This window comes from Catharus ustulatus, chromosome 9 (genome assembly GCF_009819885.2).
Source record: "Catharus ustulatus isolate bCatUst1 chromosome 9, bCatUst1.pri.v2, whole genome shotgun sequence".
Taxonomy (NCBI): Eukaryota; Metazoa; Chordata; class Aves; order Passeriformes; family Turdidae; genus Catharus; species Catharus ustulatus.
Genome location: NC_046229.1, coordinates 32,702,633 through 32,728,947, shown reverse-complemented (window position 1 = coordinate 32,728,947; position 26,315 = coordinate 32,702,633). Strand labels below are relative to the sequence as shown.

General features: G+C 41.5%; 1 protein-coding gene across 1 annotated transcript in view; it reads right to left on the bottom strand.

Annotated features, from left to right (window-relative positions):
• Window positions 1-26,315, bottom strand: part of COP1 (COP1 E3 ubiquitin ligase) — a 137,050-nt gene that overhangs the window by 53,017 nt on the left and 57,718 nt on the right. The window contains exons 12-15 of the mRNA XM_033067559.2: window positions 20,815-20,958; window positions 13,412-13,520; window positions 11,615-11,696; window positions 3,282-3,398 (exon numbers count right to left, since the gene is read on the bottom strand). Of these exons, the coding sequence (XP_032923450.1) occupies window positions 3,282-3,398; window positions 11,615-11,696; window positions 13,412-13,520; window positions 20,815-20,958 (452 nt within the window). The remainder of the gene's footprint in view (window positions 1-3,281; window positions 3,399-11,614; window positions 11,697-13,411; window positions 13,521-20,814; window positions 20,959-26,315) is intronic.

The window sequence follows — 26,315 nt, the reverse complement described above, 5'->3', positions numbered from 1 at the left end:
CAGCATCTGAAGCCAACTCAGTGCTTTCTACTGAAGAAGAGTGTTCCTCATGGAGATACACAGTCTAACAACACTTTTAAAGATGGCTATGTTTAAATCAAAGCATCACAGCAAATCCTGCAACAGAATCCCCCTATTTCACTCACTGCACCACAGGTTTCACAGCCTGACTTTGCTTCAAAATCCATCCCTACAGTCCTTCAGTTCCCCCTTTTTATTTGGCAATGCAGCATGTAAACTGGGTGCAGGTGAAAATGCTTTTATTAACCTCAGATCTCTGGCTCAAGATTCCCTACGGAGCCCTGAAGCTTCAGATGAGAAGCGAAGTCAGGCTGTGAACCCTGTGCTGCCTCAGCTCACATACTTCATGCTATGTGTTGGTAGATCACTAAAGGACTTTGGTATCTTCTTTACAATTTTTCTGTAAAAGGGAGCTTTAAAATTGGACAAGGCAGAAGGGTACCTCTCAGCCTTTCACCTGTGCACAATGTAGCATCATGGGCTGAGTGGCCCAACAGCCCAAATATTACTGAGTGAGAAGAAATGTAAATGGGGACAGGATGGAAAGGACCTTAAGGTGGTCATTCTATTTCTGTGGTGAAGGCATGTGAGGAACCAGCACAGAAAGGCTGATCTAGCTGCAGCATCTGATTAGGAAAACCCACTTCAAGGAGGCATTCTAAACAGATGGATACAAGTGGGCAAAATGCATTTGTCAAGGGGAGAGACGAGCTTTTCTTAATTAAGATATGAAAGAACAGGACCTTATGAAAAGGTGCTCCAGCTTTATGGATGGTTAAGAGAGAACCTTAAAAGAAAATTAAAATGTTAACCCTGAAAAAATTTAGGCTTCCAGTCAAAATTACACTGCTTAAAGTAGTTATGCTGGCTTTCAGCTATCCTGTATACAGAAAAAGGGAGCTGAAATGTGTATGTAATTTATTAATAGTACAGTAAATCAATTTACTACTTCCTTTTATATCTCAATACATTAAGTACCAACACTTCCTCCCCAATCATTTTATGAATTGCTTACCTCATCAAGTCTTAAGCTATATGTGTGTGTGTATATATATATATATATACACAGAAAAATACAGACATATATAGCATTAAGCTCCATCAAATCAGCAAATAAAATGAGAACATATACCGAATCAGCCATTTAAATAACCATACCAGACTGTGTGGGGCATAACATGCTCAGAAGTCTTGGCTCTTCTATCCTTGAATAAATCACTGAATAAGTAGTTGAAGCAGTTTTCAAAATGTGAAAATCCTCTTAGCATGTGAGCAAGCCAAGGCAAGGCTAAGACAGCTTTCTAAAATTGTCTACTACACTGGTCACTGAGTTAGTGTTTAGTGTTGTGGACTGCTCATTTTTATTCCTACTGGGGGCAAACAGGAGCAGTCAAGTCAGTGTGCCCAGTTCCCTGCTCTTTTTTTTAGTACTACTCAAGGAAGTCAGCTTTGACTCTTCCTTTTTTAATTTTATAGCCTATGCAACAACTCATGCTATTCAAAAGTCATGTCCCTTTTTCCACAAACTAAATGAAATTATTAAGCAAGACTAGCTGAAGCTGATGGAGAAGAAAAACCTCTGTCTCCACATTAAACATGACTGTTTTACTATATGGCGTATGAAAGTAGACACTAACTCATTTCTTTGCTCTGATTTTTTTTAGGAGTTCAGAAATAATGTCTTTAAGATTCCAGTATTTCTTTTAATATGCCATTTTCCCCACACGTATTTATGGCTGAAGATCAATCAGAATTCAATTGTTGGAAGTGATTCCCATCAGTTCAATTACCCCATGTAATTGTTTCAGCAATCATAATATCAATCAAATATCCACTTTAAATTTTATTTAGAGATTCCATTACCAAACACCAAGCAGATGTAAACACTTCTTTCAGTACATTACCATTTGACCCCTCAGCATCCTCTAAATCATAGAAACACACATGCAGTCCTTTAAAACCTCCACGAAACTTCCTAATACTTCTTTCACAACACACCTGCTGAAGACAAACCCAGTTTGTTGGACCTGGGTGTGGGGATAGAGACACTCCCACCTGTTCCTACCCCACATGCCCCACATCTCCTTTCTTGATTTACCTGTCTTATGCCCCCTCTGCCTTTTAGATGGCAAGGAATCCCAGTTATCTATTTGTCAAGAAGAATTCTGTTTCATGGTGCTTCTACAGGTATATTTTAATCAGTGGCTGATGCATTTGGAGCTAGTGCTCTCATCTTTCCCTAGAGCCTTTCCCAGAGAGTCCCTCTCATTCAAATGCTGCTAATAGGTACTGTCATTCAACTATTTTTACAAGTAATTCACTAAACTTCATAGAGATACGTGTCAAACAAATCAATATTTTACACTCCAGCTTGAACCAATTTTTTGGATTCAAAATGCAAGTTTATTTTTTGCCTCCTAAGAGTTACAACCAAAGTAGAACCAGCCTGGAAATGAGAACACCTGCATGAAATGGCAAATCAGTGGTTGCAAGAATGATCAGTGTATCTCTTAGAGTCCAGAGAGAACAAATGTTGTCAGAACAACTAGTTACAAGTTAAAACTCCTCAAGGAGAAAGAAAATGCAGAGTCAGTTAAACATTTATAGGCACCTCTGAGTTTTAGTTACTGTATGCACAGCACAATAAAGCTTCTTCCAAAAGCAACACCTGCTCTGCTCTCAGGTCTTTGTGTTATCACCAAGAACCATCTAATCTACATGAACAAAAGGCTCATTGTGCCTTCCCCACTGACTACTTCAAAAAAATAAAAATGTTAAGAGCCATCTTTACCCAGGTTAGGAAAACATGAGCCCACCCACAGGGACTGTAGTTGGAGCTACGGGAACATGCACAGCAGCAGCTTTACAGCACACTTCAGGTAAAACCAGTTAAAATTCCCAGTATGGCTTTGTAGTATTTATAGAAAAATATTATAAATCAGGAAGAGCAGCTCTCATCATGTTAACACATTGAGATTCCTGCAGCCAAGCTCTGCCTGGTTGCCTTAGTGATCCCTACAAACACACTAGGTGACTTCTTATCCTGCCTTATCTCTGATAGAGGCACCCAAATAAAAAGGTCCAGCTGGGGGATGACATTGAGACATCATTGTGGCACTTGGGAAGTTTTATTCAGAGACATTTGAACTGCAAAGACGCTTCAATCTTCAGCATGGCAGCCAACCTCATATCTTTGGGGGGAATAAGGAATAAAGGAAGGAAAAAACAATATCCCTTTGCCCCAAACCCCTTTTACCTACCTGCGCAGCCAAAAGCTAGGTGATACCTAGAAGATGGGCTGAATTTGACACAACACACGTTAGCCTTGGCCTCAATGCTTGCAACTGAGTTGTCCAAGTTGGTAGACCACAGTTTCACTAGAGAAAGGGAAAGAGAAATACAAATAAACAAAAACCAACAAAAGCATGAGCTTCATCTGAAAGGCTTAAAATCTAGTTATTTCATGAATATGATTCTGGAAAGCCTCAGTTGCTAAGATGTCAGTGAGTCTAAAGGGTCAGTTGTCACTGGTGGTTGATAAGTTTGAGAATATTCTCAAGCCCACATTGTAAATAACCCACTGACCTCTATAGCCACAGAAGATGCCAAAAGTGCCTATCCCACGCACCTGAGATGATCAGAACAGGTGACTAAACACATGCTAGAATCTCAGTGCTTCAGGTTACTGCAGTGCAGACTCATACAACCAAGGACAGGAAGGCATTCATCCTTTTTTTTTTTCCTTGTCCCTGTGCTGGGATGCAAGAACTCCATGCTCCACAGCAAAATTGCTTTTCACAGAATAAATATACCTAATTGTATGCACAGCAAGTGAGAACAACTTGTTGAATTCTTGAAAAATTGGCACAGCTGGGAGAAAGATCAGTATGCTGGCTTTCCTATGATGTAATAATCCCTTGGTACAAGAACTTTACTGTTCTCTGAGAGTACCACATGAACACTGATTAAACTACGTGCTAAAAGGAGCTCTTCCCCCAAGCACTTCAGTGCTTCAGAGAATGACCAACAAAAAACACCAGAGCTTTTCAAAATACAGCCTTCTCCACCTGCCAGAAACACTTCAAGCACCATTTAACCTTAAGATGAAGGGTGCCAGGTGCTCTGCATATAGTAAGTTGATTTTATTTTTAAAAGCTAAACAACATATTGCCTTTGGCCCAGATAAATTGCAGCAGATTGGCATCAAGCCCCATTGATGCCTACAAGGCAGAAAAGGCTCAAATATTCTCTCCTCCCTCTTTTCTTGATGAGTGGATCAAGCTGTACTTGAGTATCACAATCTGAGGCTGCAAGAAGAGCAAGCTGGAACCACTGCTGAATGTGCAATCGCTACATGAAAGGTTAATCCCCTCAAGAGTTTCCCTTGAGCTGCATGGGGTTCTTCAGATCTATGGCCAACAGGTCCTCCAGTCTTCTTACTGAAAGATCACTTTGGAGGTGAAGTGAGCCAAAATGGCAAAACAACAGGAATCTCGCAACTCACTGTGATCAATACATGAGAGATCAACAGTCTTATGGCATGTCCCCCACCTTCTGAGGGGTTCTCTGTGTCACCTCTTGGTCAGCATTTCCCAGGGGCTTTGAGAGAGAAGCAAGGTTTGGACATGGGTTATCCAAGGACGTTTTAGAAGATGAAAGGTTGGTTCTAGTGCACTATTTAATAGTAGAGCAAGCAATGAAAGCAAAAAGATTGGGCTGATTCTGACCATACAAGGATGGAGGAAACAGCACTGTTCAGAGCACACCAAGAAATCATAGTAAACACAGCACAGTGTGGGTATCTGACAGCTGCCTGGAACCATCAGAAAGCAGCACACACAGACACCAGCAGAAATACAAACCCCAGTGACAGACTCTATTTGCCCAGAAGCATTATGTAAAATTCAATGAAAACAGCACCCAGCCTGAGGTTGGTTTTCAGAAATATATCCATTCTCATTGATCAGAGCTATAATATTCGCCCTAAACACCTGGTTACATTGAAACAAAATTGAAACAAAAGCTTCTGTTAGCATGACTTAAGAAGCTCTCTTCTCCCAGGCAAGACTGGATAATAAAACTTCACCATGTTCTTCACTTAGGGGCAGAGGGCAACAGGGAAGAATTTTGAAAACAAGAAAATATTTACATTTTGCTTATACAAACACACACCAAAAGATGAGTAGTCCAAGTTCTAGTGGCAGTAAAAGCCACCGAGTTTATGGATGCAAATAAAACATGTTTATGAGAGGATAGTGTCAGCAGACAACATCACTTCAACTTGAGGAGTGTGGGGTGGGTACATGATCTCAAGTTCAGAGTGATACTCTGCCAAAATCTAGTATTAAAACAACACAGGTTTTTTTTGAAGCTTTCCACCCAGGTATTTAAACTGCATCCAAAGCAGCCAAATCTCTCCTTGACACCGCCCAAACAAACAAATGGCCATCTGGTCCCAGCTCTGTAGCAGCTTGGCTTCTTTTTTCATTCAATCTTGCAGGTTATAAGCTGAGCCATTTGATCTGGTGAAGAGACAACCCATGTGCTCAAAGTCATCATAATATTCGTTACAACTGACAGGCGCAGATTAGAGCCTGCAATTTCTGTGATCTAACTGCGGTGAGATACGCCAGGCTCCAATTATATCTTAGTCAGTACCATAAAAAGGATAGATGGGACATAAAACAACACATAATGAAACATGTCAAGTTTTGCCTAGAACTGCCCATTATTTTTTAAAAAGAACTGACAGGTTAATAAAGCATAATTCATAAGGGTAAACTTTATTTGCTGTAGCTTTCATCGGTTCTGCTGAGGTCGAGGCAGTAATTATGCAACACAGATGTCTTGGTAACACCTAGAATTATGTTGATGAGACAAGCAACCATCTGAGATTGACAATTTCTGTGACACATGCTCTCAAAGCATATTTTCTCTTACTTTGCAGCTGCTGAGAGACATCTTTATGTGGCCAAATACCTACCCCCTATCAGAGTATTAAAAAGACGTCCCCCAAATAGTTTTTTCAGTTTAAAATGTTTAGGTCTTCTCAAGATATTTTTTTAGTTGGAGCTTTACATCAATGTGTAAGTTTATAAATTAATTTTCCATGCATCGGTTCTGTGTCTAAACATTGACTAAAAGAGGCAGAAGCCTGTACTACAATAGCTGAAGGTGTTGATGTTCACGGTTGGTACACAGAGTAAGGATGTTTCATCCAGCCTGTCCCTTGTGAATTCTTATCTGCTCAAGTGATGAAGAGCCTGCTGCTACTCCAGAAAAGCTCTAAGCCAGGAATCTTGCTACCAGAAAATTTGTTTGCAGAGATTAGCAGAAACCCTAAGAAAGGAGAAAGCTGCTGAATTGTCCTGCTAGGCAAAATTTTGGACGTTTGCCTTGTGCGGGGGGTCAGGAAGGTGATGTGAACTGATGACTGTCAGTAGGCAGTGACTGCAGGGTACTCCTTGACAGTCTTTATTGTCAATATAGTAACTATCAACATCATGACCTCTTCAAGGCACTTCCACCAAATGAATCCAACAACCCCACAAATCTCCAGAAAATTACAGTAATTTCACGATTACAAGCTGCACCAATTATAAGCCGCACTTCCAGGGTGTCAACAATGTTTCGTTTTTCCTCCATATATAAGCCACACCGGATTGTAAGCTGCACTTCCGTTCGCAGCAAGGATCCCTGTGCAACTTTCACAAAGTTGCCAATTCACAACAGAATCGCGGGATTGCGGGGTTTACTGGCTCGGCTCGGGGCTGTGCGGGCTTGCATCAGCCCCGCTTTTTCCCTGACGGGGCCGGGCGAGTTTGGATTGGCCCCTCCATCCCCCTGCCGGGGCCGTGCAGGCTCAGATGGGCCCCGCTTTTCCCTCGTCAGGGCTGTGCAGGCTTGGATTGGTCCCGCTTTTCCCCCGCCAGGGCTGTGCAGGCTCGGATCGGCCCCACTTTTACCCTGTCGGGGCCATGCAGGCTCGGACTTCCAGGTTAGCAAATTTCTGAACCTCATCGATATATTGGCCGCACCTGATTACAAGCCACTCTTCAGGTTCGGACCAAAATTTTAGTCCAAATGGTGTGGCTTATAATCGTGAAATTACTGTACTGAATTTTGAGCCAGAAAAATGACCTAACTGAAGGTTCAACTTGGTATTTTGAGAGTAATAAATACCTACACAACAGAAGCTGAAGGAATGAAATATCAATGAAAATGAAGTCACAAACAATTCTGTGCAAGTTGAAGGAGCAGACTCTGAGCTGCAGTTCTCAGGCCATTTCCCCTCTGTAAAGGGCTTTTTTTAAATGAAGCCAACTCTGCATATGTGTGTTGCCTTGCTGAATTAAGGGCACTACAAAAAAAATAGCTGCAGGACTGGTACTAGGGTGTCATTTACTGAGGCAGCATAGAAATTACTTTCCTTAGATGCAATGAGACACATGCCTGCATTCCTCCTTGCCATGAGATAATCAAAAGTAACTATTGCTACAAACTCAGAGCTCTCAGGGGCTCCTGTTCTATCCCACCCCTCAATATTGAGCCAGGAATAATGAAGGAACTACAGATGTAAAACCAGGACTCTTGCTTCATTTGAATTTATCAGTGCTTCTTCTATCTTCTTCAGTTTCAGAGAGCTTCAAAAACAGAGCTAGAACAGGAAAACACCTGATCACCCCCAAAAAGGCATCTATCCCAGTGAAGATAAATTCTACCAGAGAGCATCACAAAATATTTTACTGTCCCTCATCTGCTAACTTTACCATGGCCATAAAACTCCACCCGCAATGCAGAACAGACAGCTGTAAGTCATTAGCTAAGTGTATTAGCTCCTGGTACTTTGATGGCACCATTCTGCCTTCACAAAATTAATCTTTTTTTCTCCAAGAGCAGAAATTCACCCTTTCCCACTTACAGGAGTATCACAGCTCCTGCCATTATTATGTGCATAAAAGAATTTAAATTAAGACTGTGCCTACTCCCCAAGCTCCTTGTAGGACAAGTAAACACCAATTTTGCTCACTGTTGTCTAGTTAGAGCATCCCTTTGGGTCCCTACAGACATATACAAGTACCTTTGCCCCTTGAAAAAGAGAAGGCATAACAACTCTAGGTAACAATGAAGGATTTGTACACACAGCAGTCATTCTAAGTACAATAATGCTTTTATGCTGTCATTATCTACTATGAAAGTAGGAAGATCTTCCACAGATAAGCATATTCTGGATTACCTTCATCTAACAAATGGACAATGCAAGAACCTGGGGCCCAATGATGCTGCTTCTAATTTATAAGAGAATCACTTGCTGCCTAATAGCACTCTGCCAGCATCCCCTTTTGCAGTGCCTGAGCCCTGGCAGAGAGAGCTTTTTCATTTAAAATCACCTTGTCCAACACATGCCTACTTTCAAAATTAGCTTCTGACTTGAAAAGACCGAGAAGAGACAGGCAGATACACAAGCAAGCAGGAAGAACTGGCAAAGCTGTCCTTTTTTTTTGCTGGCTTGTCCTGATCACTTGACAGGGAAACATGATACTTGTGCTTTGTGGGAAAGAACGATGAGATTAGCTCCAGAAAGCCCAGTGTGGCCTCAAAAAAGTAGAGAAATAAAAGAGGACAGGAAGAGTACAGTAAATTCACGAATACAAGCCGCACTGAGTACAAGCCGCATCTCTGGGTGTTGGTAAATATTTCGGTTTTTGTCCATAAATAAGCCGCACCCGAATATAAGCCGCTCTGTCGTTCGCGTGCAATTAGTAACAGAACCGCGGGAGGGCAGGGTTTACTGGCTGAGCTAAGGCTGTGCAGGCTCGGCCCGCTAGGGGCTGCTGACGGGGCCAGGTGGCCCAGCCCGGTGTTGCCGCTCGGGGCCGGCCGCTGCTGCCACTGGGCTCGGTCACCCCGGGTCGGCGCTGCCCCGCGGTGGCAGGCAGGGACGGAGCTTCCCCTGCTCCTACGGCAGCGGCGGCGGGGGGGAACGGAGATTTCCCGCGCCCGTGGCGCCGGCGGCGGGCGCGGACAAAGCACCCCGCCTCCTCCCCGAGTCGCGGCAATGGCTGTGCGGGGCTCCCGTCGGCTCCCCGAGACGCGGCAATGGCTGTGCGGGGCTCCCGTCGGCTCCCCGAGACGCGGCAATGGCGGCACAGCCCCCCCGTCCTCCCCAGGCTGCGACAACGGTGGCGCCCCCCCCCGCGTCGGCTCCCCGGGCCGCGGCAATGGCGGCGCCCCCCCCCCCGTTGGCTCCCCGGGCCGTGGCAATGGCGGCGCCCCCCCCCCCCCCCCCCCCCCCCCCCGTCAGCTCCCGGAGCCGCGGCAATGGTGGCGCCCCCCCCCCACTCCTCCCCGGGCCGCAGCAGAGGAGGGAAGAAGAGAGCTCTCCCGCCTCTCTCCCCGCCCCCCGTGCTGTCTGCAGGGAGCCAGGGCAACACGGTAACACTGTAACAATTGCGAAATGCCGGCTTTTACTGGCAGGTGCTTGGCTCGGCACCCTGGCTGGCACGTCTGGGGTTGTAAATGTCAGAAAATTATTCACAGATTAGCCGCCCCCAACTATTAGCCACACTTCCGGGTTTCCACCAAAATTTTTGTCAAATTGCTGCGGCTTGTATTCGTGAAATTACTGTAGATAAAAGATCTTTCCAGCCAGACACTCTACCTGGTCAGACATGTATTAATGCGTATTAAAACTGAGTAGAATTCGACCAAACAGTCATGAACATAAGCAGAAGGACAAAATAAGACAATTGTCATGAGTATTACCATTCCCTCACATTTAATCCTTTCAGTGTGATTATCCAAATGGAAGACGGACACTACAACATTAATGTGGACATTTTGCTGCTATTGCTCTGTACCCCAAAATCTTCTAAAATCTGTGCTGAGATCCCATTTGTCTCTAAAGGGCTCTTTATATATGCAAATCACAGGTAAGTCATGGTAAAAATAAAGGATAAAATGTTCCAGTGCAATTTTATCCACCAAAACCCCAATATACCTTCAAAAGACCTCTGTGAATTGAAATGCAGGTTATGTGGATCTGCGGGCTTTATTACAATTATTTTTAAGTAAACAGTACTCTTTTAGAGACAATTACTGAAGAAGTGAACTGTTAAACTGAAGACAGAAGCTCTGCTTGCAGCTGGGCTTTGCAAAACTGGATACGTTGTTAACATGCTAATAAATGCAGATCTACCTGGCAGATCAGCTTCTTGTATGCATTGCAAGAGTGGGGAGCATTGATGAAGAGGCTGTTAACTCACAAGGTTAATATTCACTCCTGCTGCATTTAAGCACATAGAAAACACACCTGTCTTCCACCAGAAAAGGAAGTGTATTGAAAGCATTTTAAACTCACCTTAAATATAAAATAATCATTAAAGTTTTGTAAATGGAATTACCAGCCTTGGGAACCATAGTGACAGGACAAGTGGCTTCAAACTGCCAGAAGGCAGGGTGAGATGGGATATTGGAAAGTAATTCTTCCCTGTGAGGGTGGTGAGGCCTTGGCACAGGTTGCGTAGAGAAGCTGTGGTTGCCCCATCCCTGGAAGTGTTCAAGGCCAGGTTGGATGGGGCTTGGAACAATCTGGGATAGGGGAAGGTATCCTGCACATGGCACAGGCTGGAAAAAAATGAACTTTAAGGTCCCTTCCAACCCAAATTGATTGCCAAATGCAACTGAGGAACATTAATTTCTTTTGGAACAGCATTTGAAAGCTTTTTGAAAGGGGGGAGCAATTTACAAAGCTTAGCACTTACGAAAAATTAATTTATCATTTCAAAGCAAATCATGAAGAGTTCTGTCCAGAGATCTATCTGCCTATCTGGGAGAAGCAAACCCCACTGATTAGGAAAGCAACTTTTAAGCTGTTGATGTTAAATAAGTCTCATTTGATACTGTAAACATATTACAGATAAAACTCTCGTTCATCAGGTATGAAGAGTACTACATCTCACTCAGTGCTATCCTCTTCTTCAGGAGCTTCCTATATCTTCTTAGAGGATGAACATTTTTTTGCCACAATGGTAAAAGGTAAAGGGTGGTAAAGGGCTTGGCCTAAGGGCTCTCCAGAAGGTTTGTCAAATGGACCCTGGAGTGTGGAAGGCTGAGAGCTACTCCCAGCACTCCTATTCAGCCCACCATCCAACTCCTTAAATCTCCAAGAAACACAGGCTTTAACATGCAGAGCTACAGGTAAAAGAGCAGCAGGCATTTTTTAACTGCTGCTGTTTTACTGACAGCCTCATTTTTGAAATATAAATACATTCTGTTCTTTTGAAAGGCCCCGAGGCTTTAAATCAACAAGTTTAAATAATGTTAAAACATATTTTGGTTTGTTTGGAGTTCAGGAGAATGTTAGCTAAGAATACATTACACAAAAAAAAAGTGAAGCAAGAGATTTTAACCCAAATAAAGCCTCTCCTTCTCTAAGATCCAAATAGTTCAGTAATATCTTGCCACATTACCACAGTAATTACAATACTGAAGGCAGCTGAGGAATCAGCTACTGAAGTAGCACATTTCTGTTCTTCCAAAGGAATACATAGAGCCTTAAATCTTCTGTATAGAGATTGAAATAAAATAATACCTTTGGCATCATCAGAGCCTGAAGCCAAAAGCTTAGGGTCCATCAAATTGAAGTCCACACTCCAGCACCTTTTCTCATGCTCCTATTGAGAGAAACAGGAACAATATTGCAAGGTTGTAATACGATAAAACAGTAAAGAGAAACACATGTTTGGTATAAATTGTCAGCAGGGACCTCAAGAGAGAAGCTTACTATGTTTTGCAGTTTCTAAAAAAAATATTTTTTCTCCCAGTCAGACCATCCCATCAATACGCTACATATGCCAGGAAAGCAGAAAACACTAGAATAGCTTTTTTAAAAAACTGAAACTGACTGCATTTTTACTTGGAAAGAAAAAAAAATATTTCAGGATACACACATTTAAAAGCCTGGTTTTGCAGCATGATTCGACTGGCTGTGGTTCCCCCATGTGCTGCTGCATATCCTATATCATAGTTGTATCTTTCAATATTAATAAGCAACATTTAAGTATCACCCAATACTGACAAGATGCCCATTTCAAACACCTCCTCTCTGAAAGCCCAGAAATCTTCACCTTCCTGTTGAGCCATTAAGTAAATCTCCTCCTCTAATCCTCTATTTTAGCACTCAAATAATATTATTAAAAGACTGCACAGTCTTCCTCAAAACACAGAAGAGCTGTAATTGCTATGCTGGTACATCCCACATGGAAACAGAACATTACATTGAATAAAATCTGAAATTCAGTCAAACCCTTTGTTTAAAGCCTTCACACAGGCTTACAATACAAAAAGCTCATGAGGATGAAGTCACTAAAGGGTTTCAGTACATGCAAAGCAGATGTCAATGCCTCTATGCAAATCCAAATAAAAAATTCAAGTAATCTGATAGGAAGCAAAGTGAGTTTGTTTTAACATAAACTGGTCGTCTCTAGGTTCATTATTCAACCTCAAAGAAATGAAAAATGCATTTGAGAGGAAAACAAGACTAGATTTATCCTGTCCAGTATAATTTCTTTTTCATTGAGATATGCAAAGGATTAGTGAAAACAAGCATGATAAAATAGCTAAAAAACAATGAAAAAGTAAACAGAGGCCTAAATTGGAACTAAAACTTATGTTTAACTATCAAGGAGTCTGTAGTTCATTCATTATCACTGACCAGTTTCAATGGACTCTGCTACCTATGCAACAGCCTGCAGCACTTCCAGCCTCTTCACAAACACAACCGCCCTCTTTCCAACCTCCTTATTCTGATCATGAGCTTCTCAGATGCCATTAAATAGAAACACAATGTTTGAGTTTCACAAAGAAACAAAATGCCAGAAACTTCTCCTGACACAAGTCTCACTATGTGGGGAAGGAATTTCCCTGTTCTGCCTTGTGCTCCCTTTTCCCAGCCTCACCACTCAAGTCCACATTTCGCACTTCTGCTTCACGAGCACCTGTGCTGGCAATCACTGCAGAGTTTTATAAAAGGCTTTTGACAAAGACTGAAGTGGAACAGGTATGGAGAGACAGAGGCTTCTAAAGAAAGGCAAGACAGCTTCCAGGAACTGATTTCTCCCTGCACAAATTCCCTGCCTGAAAGCAACAACAAGAAAACATCAACTGCATCATAACTGCGACAGGAAGACAGAGCTGCCTCCCTCGGAGGACTACAGCTCAATAAAGCCGTGCAGATGAGACACATTTACCAAACATGAGGAACATCCATTTCACCCTGTAGAATGGAAAAGCCTTTTGCTGGACTAGGAGCAGAACCTCAGCCTCACTGCTGCTTTCCCAGCACAGGAGAGCATGCAACAGGAAATGTTGTTCGCTGGTTGTGTGTTACCTGGTAGACCTTGGATCTTTGTCCCGTGAATCCATCCCAAAGGATGACGGTACCTTCATAGTCACTGCTGGCAAGCAGGTTCTTGTGGTAACTACTCCAGCTGATACAGCTTAAAAAGAGCAAGCCCTGGTCAGTCTTGCAGTAAATCATAATGTACAACACAAAAATCACTCTTGCAATACATCAGGCAATGAATATCTTTGCAAAGTCCACAGCACCTTGATCAAACCACCCCACTGAAACATGCAGCTTAGGGGAAAAAAAAACCAAAACCCATAAAAAATACAACAAACCTTATTCCAAAAACTAAAAGCAAAACTTTATTGGCTGAATAATATTTCCCCTTTGATATGAAGTGCTAGGGTATAAAATTTTTAAAAGATGCATTATCTCAAACACAGTGATTTTTTTTTGCTATTTGAATACCACACAAATTCTCAGAGACCTCCTTAACCTCCTTGTAATAAATGCTACTGTTAGCATACCATAAATTATTATTATACCATAAAGATAACTATTTACCTAAAAATAGCTGTATACGTAAAATGCATAGATGCATGGACAGTAATTCAACTTCTCCTGCAACACACATCTAATGTTCTATATATGTACCTATGTGCACATGAAAGTTTGACTTCTGAGAAACTACTTCCAGTTTTCTGTAAATGCTAAAAAAGCCTTCCTGTCCAGGAGGAAATAGCAGTTTGTTTGCAATGAATATTTTCAGAAATGTTTCTGATCAAGAACTAGAAAATGTATCACACAGGTTTTTATTTCAAGCTGAATTGAGGGGCTGTGCAAAACTAAAGGATGATTCCACTGGCAAACTGTAATAATCAGCAGAGAAAACAAGAGCAGCAACCCTGCCAAGTTGCACTCATAGCATTCTGGCACTATGCCTCCACTCTGACTCCCAAAAAATGTGACAGAGGTAAGAAAATTTGTAATACTTGTTCACCAATTTTTGGACCATCTCGCAAAGAATCACGCAGTTGATATCAAGTATGACATACGCAGCAGAAGCCTGAACTGACAGATCCCATTCATGCAGGTCCTCGTTGGGGCCAAGTTTTAACCAACAATATAAACCACAACTCCACAATTCTGTAACTTCTTAGTACTGCTTTATCAGCACAGCTACACATTGAAATATGATGTAGATACATGGACATTGATTTAGTAGTATTATACCTTGCTAAATTCTTTGTTCCACTGTACACTTGCATCCTGTTTTCCTTAATAATTTACACAGAGGAAAAGTCCTTTTCCTTTCTCATGGTAGTTAAAACATTTATTTTTCCATTAGTTAAGTAACAGCAAGCAGCATTGGGATTCTGCTCCTGACTACGGTGAAACTTCACAGCATTCCTTGGTTTTAAAACTGTACACTCTGAAACTTAAAATTTTATTTACCCAATGTAAGTCACCGTTTTTAACCACCAGGTGCTAAGAGAATGGTTGCAGCAATAAAAGTCACACAATGATTTCCCTGGCTTCACCTCTTCCATGACATGTCATTAATGAGAAAATGTTAAGTATCCCTAACCATTGTAGGCACGAGAGCTGTCCAGAAACGCACCATCAAGAAGCCATCATTATTTCAGTTCTACTTCCATTAGGTACCCACACAGAAAAGCAGGTCTTGACACCCTATGCTTTACTAGAAGCCTTATTCCAAGAAGCTTAAGTGATTCCCTGAGCTCCAAATGAAGTTGGCAGGCACTGCCCACCAGAACCATGAGGTAAAGGTTGTAGCATCCCAGAGGCAACCACATCTGATATCTGGAGTCATGTTTCCAGGTGGAACAGCCTCTGATGGAAGCAAAAGCAGTTCAGAGGCCGAGAGCTACACCACACTGAGCTGTGGGCTAGGAGTAGAAAGAATACAACCCAGACCCATATCTTAGAAGGCAGTCTCCTATCTGGATGGCTTTGAGAGGACATCAGACAACATCAGCAAGTGAAGGTGCTCCTAGAGGAAGGCTGCTGTGCTGGTGACACCTTGGGCAGTTAGATGATGAATGTTCCCACTGAAGTATGAAGAGGATAATCACATAACCACATCTTGTCAAAAAAGAAATCACTCCAGACAATGAAAATTAAGAATCACTGAGTAGGTAGAAAGATGTAAAGATGTTCTGTTTGAGATGTGAGAGATTTAAGATACTTTGCTGATGGTACACATAGAAAAAAAACAGCTTCTGTGCCCAAAAGCTTGTTCATTAGGTCTGGCACAGCAAAGATCCCACTGCAGCCTGATGGCGTTAACAAAGGGTTAACACTCATTTGGAAAGCATTTATAGACAGACTTAGAGGGGAAAACAGGAACTGACAGGTGTACAATGGTTAGGGATTTGCAGCCACTAAGTGGTTCAGTTAACACCTTTTAAGTCTCACACACCATAAATCTTTCATTTTTCAGTAATATGATTAAAAGATCATAGTAAGACAAAATCAACTCTGTTCCAGCTCTCTGCCTTAATTCTGCCCTCATATCCACCCAACTCTTTTTACAAAGTCTGAAACTAGAGCTTTTCCCTTAACATTGCAATACCTGAGCTTCTTTCTAACTTAAATTCTCCAAAGTAACCTTTGTTGAGTGCAATTTAGGATTAGATCAGGTAGAGGGGAGCTCCCTTTCCAGGTAATTTTTTTGCCAGGGCTGTTCTTTCACAGAAATTATAGATTGATTTAGGGTAGAAGAAGCCTTAAATATCCCCTCATTTCATTCCCATGCCAGGGGCAGGGACACCTTGCACTATCCCAGGTTGCTCCAAGCCCTGTCCAACCTGGCTTTGGACACTTCCAGCGATGGGGCAGCCACAACTCTGACAACCTGAGTTGTACCGTCCTCTGAGCAGACAGCTTCCTAACATGTAATCTAAATCTCTCTTCCTCCAGCTTAAAACTATTCCCCCTTGTCCCATCACTCTCTGCACCTCTAAAAAGCCACTCTGTAAAAAGTCCTTTGGTTGTATCCTCTGGTACCTGTGACAATCCACACCTGAAAAAGGTTGTCCTGGATCTGGGATGTTTCTCTTCCATATGGCTTTCTGGGGACCTACAGAGGACTGAGAACTCACTGCCATGTTCCCATTAAGCGAAGCACTGATCTTTCTTCCATGCCCAACACGAGCAATTCTGTTGAAGTTTTAAAGACATCTATTTTTTTGGGTACCCTTGAGATGTTATCATGGGTAACGGATTGAGTAACAAACTCAAAAATGGCATGGAGGAGCAATCTGGAGAAGGGCAAAGGAAAGTCAAAAGTAACATGAACCAAAAACACATCTTACATAGTCCTCAAACAGATTAACTATCAAATCCCCAGAAGTTCATAAAAATAACCTTTTGTAGACAACCTTTAGGTGGTCTGCATACACATCCAGGAGAAACTGAAGTATGAAGGCTCTGAGTTATGATATAAAAGTAACTACCTATGGTTGAGAGAATGTGTAATTCACTGGACTAAAAGGTGTGTGATGCCATCTTTTAAGTACAGTAGCTGCATTTTTTTTTTCAGTTTCTGCTTTCGTCTTTAATCCAGAAAGAGAGTGATAGTTACACTCTAGAGATTTATTTTATCAGAATTTGTGAGAGCTTTCCTTCCTAGGGGATTAAGCTGGAGAAACTGTAGTTGAAAGCTAATCACCAAACTCTGAAAAACCCACCTAACCTGAGCATCTGATCCAGCCACACAGACATCCTGATCCTGTAAAGATTTATGTGCATCCTTCATTTTATGTGGAGACACAAGTGGGCCAGCTCAGTTAGCACTGTCAGTTATGCTGATCTTTCTTTCATGAGACAGTATTTTTATGGCTGATATGTCTCAAATCCAGCCTCAAGCTACCCGGTGTCGACTGCCCCTCTGACTTTTAATAAGGCACAAACTCCTGTGGTCTGATCTGCTTCTGAGCACCAAGTGCTTCAGATCCAGTCTGTCACCATGAGCCAACTGATGACTAGTAGTTTTAGGACTGAAATGTTTTTAAGAGCATGATCTACTACTGCAAAGAACATCCACATGAATAAAACACAAATACTTCAGAGACATATGGAATTGCACTACTGTGATGAATGTTTTAAAATAAAACCCCTTTTTAGCTAATCAATTCAAAGAAAATGTCTAGTATGGTTAAAGACAAATACTTCTGGAGAAGAATTTCATCTTGCAAAGTGAATCACCGATTCTAAAAACTTGAACTAATGCAAGTTGAACGCTTATTTCCTTATAACCTGTTTAGTGTCAAACACCCTCTGCACTGGAAATACAGGCATCCAACACAACCAGCTCATACAGTTCCAAATTCCAAAGAGTCCACAATGAAAAAGACCATATGACAAGTTTTAAACTTAATAGCGAGAAGTAGTTGCCATTTTCAAAGCTGACAGCAATACACCCATGAGGTGCTATTAGGACACAGCAATCACCCATTTGATTTCTTGACACCAAAAATATTAAGACTCCTATAAAAGAAAGACTACTCATGTTTTGCTTTTACTGCAATTGACTAAACAGATGCAGCTGATTTTGGAGGCTTGTGTCAACATCTATTACTGAAGTACACATGTTGCAAACACACAGTGGTGAGCATGCAGAATACTAAACATGGATTTTAAAAACATGTTTACCTAACCACACTCATATCACCTACTGTAGATTAATGACGCCTAAAGCCAATTTTTTACCTGAATGCTAGATCTCCTTATTTTTCTCCCCTTGTGACCTATGGCAAAAAAACAAATCTGCCTCTTGAATAAATCAGAGCAGAGCTGTGGCTTACTGCTAGCCATTCCTCTTTGTCCTTTCCCATCTCCTACACGGGGGGAGCTGCAGATTAGTGTCTGCCATAGCTAGGGACACAGCAAGTCATAATTAGCTCACAGGATGCTGTTTATAGCTACTACACAATGCCAGGATTTGTTTCTTGTACTGAAGCTATGAATCTGTAAATGGGATTTTTATGAGGATTTATGTGTCATCTTGTGTTTTTCCTGGAAGCTTATGCCACTGTTGTTCCCAGGGGACGTGATGCACATTTACCAGTAAGCTGACACACCGACTTCCTCCCCGTTCTTAAAAATAGGGATAAGAAGGCTTAGCGGATGATGAAAAAAGAATGCATTTAAGAAGCAGGTGGGTGTAAAAAAGGGGGTTGGAAAAAGAGGAAGAGACTAACCTACAGCTGGTACCAGGGCTCTGCTCCAAGAAAGCCTACAATCAATTACTGCTGGCATGAAGCTCAAGCTTTCAGCAGGCACCCAGCTGGCACACAGCAGAGCAGGGCCAGGCTGGCACCAGCCCAGGCACGGGCTTCCCTTCCCACAGCTGCTCTGGGCCAGACTTGCTCTTGGCCAGACACAAGTCCTACAAATGCTGTCACCTGTCTGCTTTTATAAAAGCCCATCAGAGCCTCTGCTTCTCTGAAAGCTGAGTCACCAACATCATCGCTCATGATTTATGTTCTGGCATCATTACTCAGAACAAGGTTAACCAGGATCAATTTAACCAGGAGAGACATGTCACCAAATCCCATCTGCACATAGACCCCTGCATCTCTGCCAGGAAGAGAAATACCATCCATTTGCTAGAGCAGAAATATGTTTGTCTTTGGTATCAGAAGGGGCACTCACAGGTAAAGTCTCTTAAGGAAGCTGCATTTTCACCCAAATTAAGATCAACTGCTTTAAACTGAGGCTTTTTACAAAGAGCAGGCTCTACTTGTTTAGATTTTTCTATTACAACACGGGCACATTTTCAGCACACTGCAATATTCCATAATAAAATTACAGCCTTTATCTATAACTTCTCCCTCAAGCTATGCCACTTCAGAAAAGCAAGTTATTATGCTGCTTGACACTGCACCAGTGAACCCCGGCACCAGTGACTGGCAGCACAGCTAATGGATATAGCAAGGATGCGTTTTACTGACAGATCAACTTTATTTGTCAAAACCAAAAAGCACCTACATGCCAAAGGAAGCCTGATATAATTGGAGGAGGCTGATGGGGGAAAAACACCCACTATTTATTTCTTCAAAGGAATGAGAGAAACTAGGGCAAGAAGATGAAAGAGGACCCAATCCTCCTCTACTGAGGCAGAGGGCTGGAGGACAGTGCATTTAGCATTGTCGTACATACATTAAATATATACATGCATGGAATTTGAGAATGAGAAAATTCTTGAAAGCAAGCAGCATCTTGGCTGGAGCCAAGATGAGTAACACCACTGAAGGCACTAATGTGACTCTCCTCAATGGCATCTGTAGGAGAAGAAAGAATTAACAACTTTCCTAACAACTGGCAGGAGTGTCCGGGTAGCTCTCCTGTCAAAACTGAAATAGCAAGTTTGGAATTTATTTCAAGTTGTTCAAGAAATAGCAAACACACATTGCTTTTCCCCTTCTAATTAAAGCAAAAGGTATTAATTGATTGCTAGATGGTTCTTCTATTGCTCTGCTCTTCTCTCCACAAAAATGAAGCTGAATGGTGCAAACTCAGCTATGACTCAAGTAAAAATGCAGAACACTTCACCAGTCCAGCCAAACACAAGCTCCATAATCAGTACAGCATATCAATACAAATCACTCTCAGGCTGCTTTTACCCATTGTGAAATCTAGCCCCAGGGTCAGCTGCATTTACATCTTTCCCTTCATAAAAGAGTGTTATGCAATTCCTGGGAATAATGAACACAGGCAACATAGGAATGACTGATCTATCTTTAGAAATGTGTCACTACAAAACAAAACGTGACTTGTAGCTCTAAAATAAGATCACAAATATTCTTAATTTTGTTGCACAACATTTTGTTTTCACAGAAGTGGGACTGTTACATAAATTTATTACTTGCACATCCGTGGGTGCTTTACTGCTTTTAAAATGTAGAGTACCAAATAAAAAATTATTTCAATAGATGTTGGAGACTTGTATTATAATACTGAATGGGTTTGACTGCCTCTATTATTTACTTCTGAGCTTTAACAGAATTTTTGAATTGGTATTTTTAAGTTATTTAGCTGGATTCTTTCAGTTGAAGTTCTAACATGGTAGTCTATATTTCATTGGTTTAATACATCTAAAAGGATAAAAAAAATGAGTTGACAGTACTGATAGCACAGAAGCAAAAAAAATCCAGGAAGGTCCTTTCTCAGGAGCTCTATATTATGAGTACAGCAGAACAGTACTTCAGGTAGACAAAAATTCCTAGGTAGAAGGTGTCAGTGAGGAACATTTCCTGAGAACTAGCAACCTCTCAGAAGAATAGAAAGGATTTGGTCAATGAAGAGAACAGAGCACTGAGGAATTAGTAACTAATGCTATGTAGAGGTTACCTTGAGACAAGATGTGTCTCAATCAAGTGGAAAAGACACTCTGAGTTCAAATACAAATCAACGCCTACCTGATTTTGGAATTACAGGTCATTTCATTCTCAGGGTAGTGAATATCCACTGCATCCTGAATGACTGTACCATACTCGTAGACTTTAATCTTCTTTGTCACTCCAGCAATGGCAAAGTAGTCACAGTCTCTGTCGAACTCAATACTGAGAAACAAAAACACAGGTTGAGAACTCTACACCCCACATACTTACTAGGAGGATATTTTACCTCCTAAACATCCTGGTATGGCAGAGTTGAAAATCACAACTCACAGTTTGCAAATACACAGTTCAGAACACCCTGGCCCACATCACAACAGTGTGGAGTTTCTGCTCTAAGCATTGTTCTCTATTTCACCCCCCATCAACACACATATCTCTCAATTTTTCTAGTAGCACAATCACCCTCTCACAGCCAGGATATTCATTCTGTGCTGTGGAGGTTTTCCAGTTCAGCCTCACCATCTTCAACATTGCATGGTACCCAAAGGCCAAAGTCAACAACTTGTCCTGGAGATGCACTTAACAATCCATGGCATGAATGCCCATGGATTCCTCCTGTGTTCAACAGCTTCAGGAAATTCTTAGTACTAATGCCAAGCAAAGCAGTACTCGTGAAAAAAACCTTCTAAATTCCCTGGGTAACAACAGGGGCTTGAATCAGAATCATCAGTACTGTAAGAACAACACACCCTATTGACTTCCACTTAGGGTTACTTGTGCAAACAGAGGCATCTTCTTTCTTGACCTGCAGGGCAAGTTTGGAATAAATATCAATGAAGCTGGAAGTAAAAGCAGTCAACTTATAACAAAGTTAAGCTGCAAATGAGAAAAGTCTGAGGTTATACGTGAAATACATCTAAGAGAAAGGCATGCAGCAGGTTACAAATGGTTAATGTTATTCCTACCTTCACAGCTTGGAAGGGGACTTGAGAGAAATCTGCTAGACATCCAGCAGCAAGGGAAGTAATCCTACTTCCGAAGAGTTTTTGCTTTCCTGCAGCCCATGGCACTGCTGGCAGGGCAGGTGCATGTACACCTGTCTCCTTTGAGGGCATCAATCTCAATGAGACGCCTCCCTAGAAAGGGTGTGGTGGCAGTATTTGCCTTCATTCACAAGGTTTCTATCATCAGTAACCAGCTTTCCCTAAGTCTTCTGACTAAGCAATCAATTTACTGTTTAGAGAGGTCTCTTTTGGAGTTCTTCCACTCACTAATTCATTTCAGTTCAGACCCTGCTGTCTCTATCACTCCCGCCTCCCCACCTCCCAGCCTTAAGAATCCAGAGTGTTTATGAACCACGAAGGAAGTTCTTATTGGTAGCAGGGAAAACTGAGCTTACACTGATTTCACATTCAAAATCCTGAGAGCAGGGGTATTTAAGGTACCTTTCTACAATTAGAAAGCATTAAACCAATTACAAGAAGAGGAAGGGCTACCCTCATAGCTGTAACAGCAAGAGCTTGCCACTCCTCAACACTGCTGAGAAGTTGAAGGCAATGCAATGTTTCCAAGGGAAGATAAATTTAAACACCAACAGAATTTTCAAGTACTTGTAAAGGAGATAACATCAAGTTATTTTTAAACTAGGGAGAGAAAAAGATTCTTGATATGCAGTCTGTTGCTATAAAATATTTCAGTGAAACAGTTTGAAACTTGGCCCTTTAACTCGGGCACCCAGACTTCTCCCAGGCAGTGGCCCTACTCACAACTGATTGCTAGAGAAGCTAGTCAGGTGCAACCTGCAAAATCATGAGCCTCCAAAATGCAGGGAGGAACACGCTTACGGCTGGGGGATTAAACGAGTATAGAGGTATCTATTTCAATAAAATGGGAAAGGGAAAGAAGTCATCTAGGCATCCAGGCTGCTCTCCCCACTCCCTGGATCTACACTAGTCTAAATCCTTTTTTATACACACAGGATGAAAACACCATTCAGGCCTGTCTTGTTTTGTCAGCTCAACCTATTCTGTGAAAGAATTTTATAATCAAAGCCTCTATAAAAATACAACAGATTTACTTGTACCACAATCTTAATTGAACTGCTGTCTCTGCTCCTAATCACTGCCCTGTGGATTCAGGTAAAGCACAACTAAACTGATAGCAGTGCTTCATCGGCCTGGGTTCAATTTAAACCCTCAGCCTTCTGCTGAAGAAAAAAAAGAATGCATTACAATGTCTGGTAAAAAAGCCAAGTTATTAGAACAGAATAGAACCTCTCTCATTTGGGTTGAGTTTGCTTCTCTAGCATTAATTCAATTTTTTTTTTTTAATAGACGCATGCTGTTAGACATAACAAATGAGTATTTCAATATGCCCATAAAAGTTAACATATCATTAAAAAAAATAAAAGGCCTTAAGCAATGGAATAGTCAGGCCTCTGACCTTCAAACAACATCAAAGACTCTGCAGGGAGAAAAAGAAGTTAGAAATAAACCACTACCAGTACAGACCACCACACACCTGCACCCTGGCCTCCCATCACGTGCTCACTCCTGGGACAGCCAGTGTTCTCACTTTCTGCCAGTCAGCTTTTCGTCAGTGATTTACAAATAAAAATAGAATCTATCTGAAATATCTAATCAAGCGGATTATATACCATATAAAACTGTTCCTAATATTGCAAAGCTCTGCTTATGCCTTGACTAATCAGTATTAGGACAAACAGCCTACTTGCATAGCAACCATTATTTTTATGCTTTTTCTTGCAAGTCTTTTAAATATACTTAGTATTATGCAAGCTTTATTTAACTAGCTGGTGGGTATTCCTGTCACTTGCTGCTTGAAGTCTTTGTGTCAAGGTAAGCACTTGCTCATACACAAACTTACCTATATGAAAATTCACCAGAGAATTTAAGTTTTGTTTGGTCTTGTCAAAAGACTCAACAGAGCCAGCTCAGAAAGACAACATTCTGCTTTACAGGTGACACATTTTCATAGTCCAAGTAAATTCCTCATTAGCACAATAACAACATGCAATAGAGTAATAGGAAATAATTAAAACCCCCAGTGAAATTACCTTTTGGACCAGCAGTGGTCCTTGCTCCTCAAAGATGTACTTGTTAAAACAGTTACGAGTTGCTCTTTTTTTTTTAGCCCATTTTTAAATTCCACATTTCTGACCAACAAAGACTAACAAAATTTCTTTAAGGAATCTTTTGGGGACAGCTGGATATTTGAAAGACCTTTATAAACACGCCACAGAATTACTTACATAAATCACATTGAAAGGATCTGATGGTTTTGTTCTGGGGAAAATAGAAGAGAGACATCTCATTCCAAAATCACTGTTTTCCTTCTCCTAAGAAGCTGACAACCTACATCTTATGGAAATACCACTAAGAGCTGCTAGAAGGTAAGCACATACTCAAGGGTTCTGGCTTCTCCACTGCTTATCTTAATTCCCAATCTGTGAGATTATAAATCAATTGTTTTATTTTAACAGTAAAGCCTATGACCTTGGAGATATGTTAGCTATGACACTCATAGCCAACAAATAGAATTATGAAATAAATTGCTTCTGAAACATGCCTGGAAGCCTGCTTTGGTGTTGAGGATAGAGCAGCAGGGAAAGAGTAAAGAAGGGGTATTTAGCAGCTTTGCCATTGTGTAAAGCCTTACTACATTTGCATCCTGCTGGTGTGTGCAGTTGTTCTTCACATCCCCGGAGGATGCACAGGAAATGCATACAGATGGGCAACTAAATTGATTAAAGGAATGGAGCAGCTGCCTCACCATAAGGGTTATACACAAAGCAACAGCAAGACTAGTATTCAACAAGCCACACTACAACTAGGAGGTACTTGCTAGAAGATTTGACTTGGGACAGATGAGGGTTTCCTCCCTCCCAGTTATACTTTTAAGAACCACACACACGTTTCAAGTGTAACTCCTACAGAAGCAACCAGCAGTAGTGTGAACTTGACACAGTAAGCCACGTACAACTGGTTCATACCAGCTATTAACAGGTATGTACTGTATCCACAGGGAGAAAACAGGAAAAGCCGGGGCTGCCTCTAAGTGCATTTGCCTTTAATTGCACCACCAGTCACAGCTAAAGGTGTTCAGCTAACAGCTCCTCTCTCCTTTCCACACACAGTCTACAATTGCTGTAATCAAAATTCCTCCACCCTGACTTGCTACCAAGATCTGTGACTGTAATAGTTGCCATTTCTAAAAAGTAGATGATTAATGGAACTGCATATATCTAGATAGATATATACAGACACACACACAGAGACATTATTTGCCTCTCTGGATATGCCAAAGACTTCAAATTCTGTTTCTCCCAAGGCTAGTGCTGTTTCTATTTCTGCATCTCTAACATCAACTCTTACCTTGCCGTGGAGTCCCATGTTTAATGACAACATGGATATACTGTCAGGACCTAATTGGTGAAAAGAATGAGACATGCCAGCAGCAGCTTTTGTCATTCACTTAAATCTCCTTAAAGTCTTTCTTACTCTGTGCTTCCAATCCATGGCCTCCAAGGGGTAGCCTGACGCTTTTAACAATCCCAAAAGCCTGGCTATCTCTTTCTAATGCTCATTTTGAGGTATCAAAGCCAAAGATTAGAAACTTCGATTACAATCCAACACCATGGGCACCAGTGCAGACTATTAAGCACCTGGGACCAATACAGAAATTGGTATTAATATCACACACCTGAGAGACTTTTTACAACAGACTGATATTTTAAGTAATTAAGCAAAGTAATTAGTGTCACTAAGTATGCATTAGCGATTTTTAAAAACGAAGCTATGTTCAGGCACAGAAAGCTGCAGTAAAGGACTCAGATTTTGTGTTCTATCAGCTCAAAGCCTAATTTTTGTCACACATAAAAACAAAAGCTACTGAAACAAAGTATACAAAGTTTCAGTAGCAAAAGCCCGTTTTGCTAAAGCTGTGAGTGGCTGAAACAAAAAGCCACTGAGATTTTTGTCTTTAGTAAGGCAGCAATTCCATTAGTTACTCCTTATTCCAGAGCACCACCTAAGTAAGGTCACGGCTTTTATTTCCGAGTCCTTCACCTGTGCTATAGGGACAAGGACGGACCACCACCGCAGAACATATTTCTTGATTCAAACTCCCAGACTGTCAAATGTTTTCTAAAATGTAAACTGAGCAAGCATGTCATGATCCCAGAGAAGTTGTTACAACCTCTAGTCAGAAAAGACCACTTAAACCTCAATTCTCTGTAAACTGTTATTTGGATAAGTAAGTTAAATGCATAAATGAGATTACCACTCAAAATCATTCTCTAAGAGAGCAAACACTTTTATCCCTAAGAACCACATCACCTTACATTAGATGTGACATTCAGATCACCAGAAATTTGCCAGATTTGTCATCTCATCAAGGTGAAGTCATCTCAGCTAGTCTCAGTAGATCAGACTCAAGTCTAATGGATGTCTAATAAAAACCGTGGGACAGAGGACCCCAAGCTATTTCAGGCTGATCCCATTCTTTGCAGTTGTTTGGAATATCCCAGGTCCAGTGGCACCAGCAGTTACTGAGTATAG